Source organism: Prunus dulcis, chromosome 4 (assembly GCF_902201215.1).
Source record: "Prunus dulcis chromosome 4, ALMONDv2, whole genome shotgun sequence".
In the NCBI taxonomy this organism is placed as follows: Eukaryota; Viridiplantae; Streptophyta; class Magnoliopsida; order Rosales; family Rosaceae; genus Prunus; species Prunus dulcis.
In genome coordinates this window covers 22882079-22891595 of record NC_047653.1, presented here as the reverse complement: position 1 = coordinate 22891595, position 9517 = coordinate 22882079, and the positions used below count along the sequence as shown (strand labels likewise).

Sequence of the window (9517 nt, the reverse complement as noted above, 5' to 3'; positions counted from 1 at the left end):
TGGAACTAGAACATGAAACTAGAACATGAAACTGCAAAGACGCCAACTTAAAGGGCTATGGAGCAGAACTCAGAGGTTCCCTGACAGAAATCCAGTTATTGTTATGGCAATGATCAAACATGACTAAGTGCTCAAACAAAGTATTGATCGTTAGTTTAGCAAGATAATAACATAATTATAAAAAGTGTTTTCCTTGTTTTGGACAAGAAGTCTAGTAAGAAAACCAAAAATAAAAGAGAAAAAGACTTACTTAATTGCTTATGTTCCTGGAATTGTTATGACTGAATATTAATGGTGGTCGGAGGTATTAACAGGGGTCGGAGTAAGAGAGTGTAATAAGAGAAAGTATATGAACAAATGAAGTTTTATTGATTGAAAGCTAAATGAGAGTATTGAGATTTTTTTTCTCAATCCCCACTCTCTGGAAAAACGTAAAAATTAGATTTTCACCAATATACACCCACAAAGTGGTTTATGGATAGTATTTACCCACATTGAGCATAGGAAAGAGCCCTAGGACTTCGATATATTTGGTGCTAAAGAGAAGGGGTTTTTTTCCGTCTTTTTGAAAATATTTTGGGTTTGTTTGTGAGTTGGGGTTTTTCACTAAGAAGAGCCATGACAATAAAAAGAAAAAGAGAAAAACAAAGAAATAAAGGGAAAAAATGGGACGGAGCATATCAAGGTCGCCATCCTACAGCAGAGGGAGAAGCCGCAGAGATCGAAGCCGCTCACCCTACTCCAGGTCAGTTCTCAAATTTCCCATTTTTAAGTATCTGCAATTGGATTGAATTGGATTAAATTAAATTTGGCTGTTCGTAATCGCAAATGTTGTTGGGAAACATAGAAGAAATCGTTCGAGTGGCTCCCCACGTCGCCGGAGAAGTCGTTCTTCAAGTTACAGGCGGCGCAAGAGTCGTTCGCCGACACCCAGACGACATAGACGACACAGAAGTAGGAGTAGAAGTAGCTCTTTGTCTCCTCCTCCTTTACCCAAGTCTCCAGGGCCCCGTCTAACCTCAACTGAACGCAAAAATGGTGCGGATAAACTCAAGAAAGAGGAGGAAGAAAAAATCAGGTAACTTTATTTACTGCCCAGCATTTTATAATCCATAAACAATTGTTAGTGTCTTAGTGACTGGTGAGGCATGCTTTCTGTGGTTGTGTATAATATATGAGTATGATCATGTTACAATGATTTGATGGGAATTTTTGTTTGCTGCTCACATTTTTCTTCTATGGTCTGTGTATTAAGTCTTTTGAATGTGCCATTATCTGTCAGGCGTCAACAGGAGGCAGAACTCAAACAGTTAGAAGAAGAGACTGCAATGAGACTTGAGGAAGCGATTCGGAAGAATGTGGAGGAGAGGTTGTCTTCTAATGAAGTTAAGTTAGAAATCGAGAGGCGTATAAAAGAAGGTCAGAAGAAATTGTTTGATGATGTTAAAGCTCAACTTGAAAAAGAAAAGGAAGCTGCTCTTGTTGAAGCAAGACAGAAAGAAGTAAGCAACTTGGCTTCTGACCATTATCTTATCCCTTTCATCTGGGTTGATATACGAACACGAAAAAGTCAAGTGAATGTGTTTATTGCAATATTTGTTTGAGGTTTGATCACTGATTGATTTTTTTTTTTGAGTCAGTCACATTAGTAGTCCTTTTGTTTTGTTCTGTTTTTTTTTCCTCAATTGAGGAAATGGAGGAAAGGAAGATGTGAAAGAGTAGATGGGTGAAGGAGTTGAGAGGGGTGGAGAAATGTGAAACAAAATTAAAACAAAAACCAATTTAAAACTGGTCTTTGTTTTTAATGAAGGAACAAATGTGCTTCACTAGAACATGAAAAAAGAAGATTATGAAGACCAAATTGCACATGTTACCAAAGATGGTTGACAAATATGAATTTATTAATCAAGATGGCTGTTCAGGTCGATAATCACCTGCCTATGATGAGCCCCATGCTACAAGTACATGTGGCATTCCATCTTAGCTTTGGTAATTTTTGCCCTAGAATAGTGACTGTTTAATGAGTAAACTGGATTAAATATCATCGGCGTTGTTGTCAATGCGGTCACATTCTCTCAGTTAGGTTGCCTCTAGTTCAATCACTGTTTCTCTACCTTTTGTTGTCATAGCTGAAGGTTTCTTGTGCTGTGCATATGATTAAACCACGCGCACTTACTAATACATACATGCACTCATATATATATATATATATATATATATATATATATATATATTACATGTTATGTTATCATTTTTGTGATCTATATGATCCTTTGATATGGTTCCCTACATCACTCAGGAACAAGCTCGGAAAGAGAGAGAAGAGCTTGATAAGATGCTGGAGGAGAATCGGAGGAGGGTGGAAGAGGCTCAGAGAAGAGAAGCTTTGGAACAGCAGAGCAAAGAAGAGGAACGGTATCGAGAGTTGGAGCTGATTCAGAGACAGAAAGAAGAGGCTGCAAGGAGAAAAAAGCAGGAAGAGGAAGAAGAACATGCAAAACTGATGAAGTTGTCAAGTAAGAACAAATCTCGGCCAAAGTCTTTTGGTATTGGTTTATAATGGTGATATGTGCCACTGTTTTCATAGTATTCCCATAGGCTTTTGACTGGAAGTCTGATTGACAAATATCACTGTGATATATTGTTTTCTACTGCATAGCATTGTTTCTCTCTTTGATTGCTTCAGGATATGAAGGCCCTCAAATTGGTCAGTTGTTGACATTCTTGATTGGGTTAAGGTACTAGGACATTGAACTGATTTCTGTAATTTGTTTTAAAGAAATACCTTCGTGATGGTTCTAGTTCTTGGTTATTATTTCCTTATTAGAGAACTTACAATAGTAAATAAATCTGTGAAACAATCCACCATCATGTGTGCAATCCATGAGTCTTCAGTAAACAGTTAATGCAGGACAATGTGGGAATTTAAAGGACGCAGATGAATTATGATTGGGAGAAAGTGAGAGAAAGGGATAGATGAATTCAAAGATAAATAGAAACATGTAAGATGAAAGTTTAGAGAGATAGAGAAAGTTAATTTAGGGGTGTCAAGCAATTTGAAACTGTTAAATTTGGGGAAAACTCAATCGAATCTAATGTTGGCGTGTTGTTATAAGTTTGGAATGCAATTGAATCCAATGTCGTTTGGCTAGGATCAAATTGGATGGTCATTTTTTTCAGGAAGATTCAAAGTTCAAAACAAAAATGTTTTGGTTTTAAAATGTACACAAGCATAAAAAGGCTTAGGCCATTTATAGTTTGGTCTATTGTTTCAAATGCTTATAAGATGCATAACATTACGAAATCAACTCAACTGGATTTGTTGGAAGTGGGAAATCCTTCAATGATTATATTGGTTTTCATATATTTTTAATTCCAATTCAATCCAATCCAATCTGTCAAAGTCATCGAGAAATTGCTGAGTCGGGTTTTCCTTTTCTTTATCCCTTTTCCACGCACTATTACATAGTCAATTATAATGAACACAACACCTGGGCACATGTATGTCCTTAGTTGGTAGTAAATTAAGATAGATATGTAGAAGGTAAATCTGTCTGCACTGGTAATATTTGATGGAATATACTACTACATAGCGTCATTGATATTTTCTGGTACTTTCATAATGCGGCGACTAATTATCTGCATTTGTTTTAATGTTAGTATCAAAATGTATAAAGATCAGGGGCCCTTCCACTCTCAGCTAGCGAATGTCAATATTTCATGTAAATAGTCCGCAGTATTCGATTTTAAAATATCATTGTTTTTTTTAAATCTCAAATTTAGAAATATCGTTGTTCGTTCACATGTAATTTTCCAAATTATGAACAAGGATTTTAGGAGCAATTGGCGCTGAATTTAGGCCCAATCAATATTTTGGTTGTCTAACTCAATTATTGGTTATGAGTCCCTCAACTCCACTTTCACTTTAATACCGATGGTCCTGCAATTATATTTTCTGTTGAACTTATGTGCTTGTGAAGTATGTTGAAGGTTTTGGGGTGATTAAAAAAGTTGTCACTTTCACTTTAATACCGTTGATCCTGCAGTTATTTTTTCTGTTGAACCTATGTGCTTGTGATCCCTGCACCGACCATGTCGGTACGGTATGTCCTTTCTAGATACCGACGTTAAGCCAACAATCCCCTCAACTGAGTACAACTTTCGATTTAACGCCAAACCAGATTTTTGGAACAAAGAAGGAGACATATCAAACTGTACTGGTTGATCCAGTTCAGCCAATTTAAATCGGTGGAAATGCCCAACGTATATCGGATTAGCACGAAAATTCCATGCTCATTAATCAGTGAATTTTCCTGAATGATTTTATTCAAAAGAAGAGCATAATCCATGAACTGAGGTATGATGACCCATTAACATGTAACATGAATTTCGAAAGGAATAAAAACCATAAAATATCATACAACCCCCTTTTTTGGTTGTTGGTTGTTGGCTACATCATGTGATTGCAAATATCTTCTTCTTGAAAAGGGAAAATACACAGTATATTCACATCCTACAGTGCATTAATACATGTATAGCTCACCCACACTTTCCCATCGATGGCAGCCAACCAAATAATCTCTGAAATATAAATGAAGTTCTGTAGAGTTTCTTTGCAAGAAGAAAAAAATAATGGATTTATATGCATAAACTATATATATTTAAATTATGTTGTATGAGAACTGTGTGTCCGTGAAGCCCAAATACCAAAGACAAGAAACCAAAAGACGAATAATATTGCCCAGTAGCGAGCAGGTCCATACTTGATTCTGGTGAGCACAAACTGCCACATTTAAAAGCAAAAATATTATTATTGTTTTTATATAGGAAACAAATAGAAGATTATTATGGTGATTTATACATCTCATTGTCATTCGGTCCATACTTAATACTCGTAAGTTAAAATTATGACTGCACTCGAATTCATGTGTATAATCAAAATTTCCTCAAAGCTTGTTCATAGAAAAACTTCTCTTAATACATCTCTTTTAGTTGAAACAGAATGGAGTAACCAAACTTCCAATCTGCGAACTAAATGTCTTAAATCAATTAAAAGCCACCCACATTTTTGCATCCCAGCAATTGCTGGCTTGGTCGTCTTCTATTTCAAGGTACTAAAAATTTATACAATAAGATAAAGAATACAGGATGGAGATGAAACAACATAAACCAACATCCCACCCACCAACCATCTCCCCTCACGCAAAAGATAAAATAACAGTCAGTCTACTTACAGTTTCAGAGAACAGAACAAAGGTGCAGCATATCTTGAGCATATTATTTCAATCTTTTCTCTTGAGTAGGTACATAAAAGTTTCAGGTTGCCAAAGGAAGTTGGCAAAGTTGTTTTCAGTTTGCTACTGCTAACATTTAGGATATGCATTTATGCATGCGTGCATACAAAATAAAATCCAAAGAGAAAATCATTATCAATCGACAGGTCATCTGCAATCCTATCTATGTAAACTAAAGGGCATCCAGACACACATGCACACAAAGTGCAGCTAGCTTGATTATAGCCTTCTGTATTTTATGAGTTTACTGTGAAAATCAAATTTGTGATTTTCTTTATTTTATAGTGGTACGGTTCAATTAAGGAGAGTACTTTACCAACCAAGCATTTTTATATTTATCTGACTCAAATTTGTGAATATATTTTTTTTTAGGCTTAATTATCGATATGCCCCCTGTGCTTCACCGAAAATCTCACTTTGCCCCTTACACTACAAACTGAGTCAATATGCCCCCCGTGCTTTATTTTTGCGTCCCTCGTTACCTCATTCCGTTAGTTTGGTCACTAAAATCATTAACTTGCTGACGTGGTATGGGTATTTTAGTAATTTTAACAATTAATGTAATATCCCAAACCAAAAATTCATAATGAAGGAATATTTTATTTTGCGAAAAGACAATTTTGCCCTCGTAATATTTTATTAAGAAAAATGTGACTTTTTGATTGCGAAGGAATTTGACAATTCCGCTTGCGCCATTGCGTAGAGCACGGCGAAACGAGTTCATAGACACGTAGTGGGCCCGAATTAGAGTTGTAACGAAAGAGTTACGGTCAAAAGAGTCTCAGTGGCATAACCGTAAATATTTCAAAGTTGGATCTATAAAAACCCAGCCAGCTCTCTCTCGCGCGAAAACGGGCCGCCGTCTTCCAGAGCTTGCTGGCGCCGCCTCAGGGCACCACCGGCCACGGGATCGGTGGCGTTGGAACCGTCGTCGAGTCCCTTACCTTTCCCGCTCGATCCCCCGACCGCCAATGACCTGTGCGGGCCGAAAACTGCGAAAGAACGACGGGCACTCACCGAAACTTCAAGGCCTCCGATCTCCCTCCTCCGGCCACCATTTTCGTCGACCCAGGTATGGATCTTGAACCTCTCGAGCAGTTCTAACTGCCTGTTGGGTTAGATTAGATCGATTTGTAGTGTAGCCACCGGATTTTTGAACTTGAAGTTTTCGCAGTTTCCGGCCAGCACAGGTCGTCGGCGGGCGAGGGATCGGTAGGGAAAGGTAGGGGACTCGACGACGGTTCCAACGCCACCGGTCCCGTGGCCGGTGGTGCCCTGAGGCGGCGCCAGCAAGCTCTGGAAGGCGGCGGCCCGTTTTCGCGCGAGAGAGAGAGAGCTGGCTAGATTTTTATAGATCCAACTTCAAAATATTTACGGTTATGCCACTGAGACTTTTTTGACCATGACTCTTTCATTACAACTCCGATTCGGGCCCACTACATGTCTATGAACTCGTTTTGCCGTGCTTTACGCAATGGCGCAAGCGGAATTGTCAAATTCCTTCTCGATCAAAAAGTCACCTTTTTCTTAATAAAATATTACGATGGCAAAATTGTCTTTTCGCAACATAAAATATTCCTTCATTATGAATTTTTGGTTTGGGATATTACAATTAAAAATTCTCAAAATTTTAAAACAGTTTAAAAACATTTTAATAATAAAATAAATTAGAAAAGAGGGAAAAAATAAATCCCCCACCACCACAACCCAATCCTTCCCCATCGCCAACAACCACCCCCAACCCATGCTTACCATTCCCTCCCCATCTTGCCATCCTGATTTCTCCTCCACCATGGTAAAAAAATAATAAACAAAATAAATTTCTTCAAAATGAGTTTACTGTTTGTAAACTCCAATCGCATAACCCTCATGGCTGCACAGAGAATGTGTGAAAATGACAAGCATGAAATGAAATCAAACCCAGTTGGAGAAGATAAGAGAAGTTCTTGCGCCTTGGGGTATTGGCGTTCGGGTAATTTGTTGGGATGGCTACGGCTTGTGGCAGATTGGATTTGTGAGGTTGGCTGTGGATTTGGGGTGTCAGCTCGGGATGAGTATGGCTGGGGGTTGAAAGTGGCTAGGTGGGTTGGGATTGATTGCTATTAATGGTTTGGGGTGGGTGCATCACCTGGGTGGGGTATCATATTTGAACAATGGGGGAGTGGTGGCCATAGGTTGGGGGCAGCGAGTGGCAGTGGGGAAGGGTTGGGTTGTTGTGGTGGTGGGGCTATTCTGGTGCTAGGGGCTTTAAAAAAAAAAATTTAAAAGAACTTTCTAATTATTAAAATGTTTTAAACAGTTTTTTAAAATTTGAAAATTTTTAAAAGCTAAAATATCTAAAATACTCATGCCACGTAAGCAAGTTAACAGTTTTACTGACCAAACTGACGGAAGGGGGTAACGGGGGACACAAAAATAAAGCACATGGGGCATGTTGACTCAGTTTCCTATACTATTTGTTAGCTTCCAGTTCTTATTACTTTCCTGTTTCTACCAAAATTAGGTCATTATAAATGCATGCTTTGTAATTCAATTGAGGCAGACTTAAATGACTGAAAAACAGATTTTCTCCTTTAGTATCTCTCCCTGTGTCTTCTCTTCTAAGATCTATAAGTTCTGTTTCTAATTCTCCCCTTGTTCTGTCAATTTATTCCTCTTCTCTTGGACCTAATTCCTTTTATCTTCTAAGATCCTTTCTCGTTAGTTGTTCTACATCAGTATCTTCATGAATATCCATTAATTAATAAAATCATATATACTGGAAAACATTGAATTAACCCAACCATATTAAATCCTAATGTAGCCATAGATGAGCCAATGAAAATCAATCAAATACAATGTAAACACGCATGATAAATGAAGGAGAGATATAAGTTACTTACAAAGCGGAAGAAAACCACTACTGTTAAAGCACAAATTCCTCCCAGGAGAATATGAAGACCGCTGCTGGCAGTTTTCTGCACACCCAACTAGAGTTCATCAGAAAATATAGGACAGAAAAGCATAGCATAACTTGATGTGATAAAAAAATGGCCTCAATAGGCAAATATGAGGATGTTGATTCAAATCCCATGCTTTGATTCGAGATGAAGACAAGAACTTTATCTTCACATGTACAAAATGTGAATGACCTACGAAACACTTTGATTATTAAAAATTTGGTAAAAGGGTTGGCATGTTGATGTTGTCCGCTTTCAAAAATTAAGGTGAGTACATCTTTCGTCCTTTCATACAGAGTTTATAGGAGAGTTGTTTTTCTGATTTACATGTCAGGTATTGGCAAGCAAGGGCCCTTTACTTCATTGGGTATGAGGATGTTTACGAAGGTGAAGGACATGAGAGTAGGTTATCAATCTAATGTATACTTCAATGTTTGGATGGTTGGGTTTCTTTATATGTTCTGTCTAGGGAAATATGTTATGAAGCTTGGGGGATGCGAGGGGATATTAGGTGATCAGATTTCAGTCAAAAAGTTCGGGAATTTCGTGGAGTTCAGCGCTCTGATGTATGTGCTGCAAGAGGGAGTTGATTACACAAGGTCCAATAATCAAGAGTTACCGTCAATGTTAAGAGTATATCCTTTATTTTCTATGGACAAGGAGCCCTTCCCAGATGTTTCGATAAGCTTGCTTCCAACAAGCATTTCAAATCACTGGCCACACTTGTTAGATTGTGGGGGCTTACACAAGGGTAAGGCACAATTTAATTTGATTGAATATGTGAATTAACTCTTAAGGTTTTGTGGAGAGATCAGAGGTTCACAGAGGGGTTATAATCTTGTGCTTTAACCATGTCTTTGTTTTCGAAAACAAGCTTCAAGCTCTCAAAAGGACTTGAAATAGCGGAACAAGCAGGTGTTAGGTGACAAGGAGGTGGTTGGACTTCTTAATCCAGATGATGGGTCATCGAAGGAGACAGAAAGGAAAAAAGAACCAGAAAAGAAAAGATGGAGTGCATGGGGATTATAGCAAAGATCCATTTTTAGCATCAAAAGTCATGCATACTGTGGCAGAAGAAAAGTGATGGGAGTACTAAATCTTTCTCCTTCTGGTCCCTCGCATGCAATTTGGAAGGTCAGTCAGCTCATGTTTGTGAAAAGTTTTGAATTTTACCAGCATGTAAAGAAAAGTCAATAGACAAATAAATTAAGTTTCCCCACAAAACTTGCAGGATGTTGAAGAAATATTTTCCAATCTGTACCCTTTTTTTAATAAGCTGAATGA

General features: G+C 37.9%; 2 protein-coding genes across 3 annotated transcripts in view; one reads left to right on the top strand and one right to left on the bottom strand.

Moving 5' to 3' along the window:
• Window positions 1-312: 312 nt before the first annotated feature.
• LOC117626702 (uncharacterized protein At1g10890-like) lies at window positions 313-3607 on the top strand. Of its 2 annotated transcripts, none has more exons than XM_034358515.1 (5): window positions 313-613; window positions 653-745; window positions 848-1078; window positions 1283-1502; window positions 2300-3607. In XM_034358515.1, exons 2-5 carry the CDS (start codon window positions 666-668, stop codon window positions 2558-2560), a joined length of 792 nt encoding a protein of 263 aa, XP_034214406.1. In that variant the 5' UTR covers window positions 313-613; window positions 653-665; the 3' UTR covers window positions 2561-3607. The 2 variants fall into 2 exon arrangements, with proteins under 2 accessions (XP_034214406.1, XP_034214405.1); XM_034358514.1 differs by having other exon boundaries at window positions 316-605; window positions 645-745.
• A 734-nt stretch (window positions 3608-4341) lies between these two features.
• Window positions 4342-9517, bottom strand: part of LOC117626324 — a 9097-nt gene continuing 3921 nt past the window's right edge. The window contains exons 4-5 of the mRNA XM_034357993.1: window positions 8177-8251; window positions 4342-4783 (exon numbers count right to left, since the gene is read on the bottom strand). Of these exons, the coding sequence (XP_034213884.1) occupies window positions 4667-4783; window positions 8177-8251 (192 nt within the window). The 3' untranslated portion in view covers window positions 4342-4666. The remainder of the gene's footprint in view (window positions 4784-8176; window positions 8252-9517) is intronic.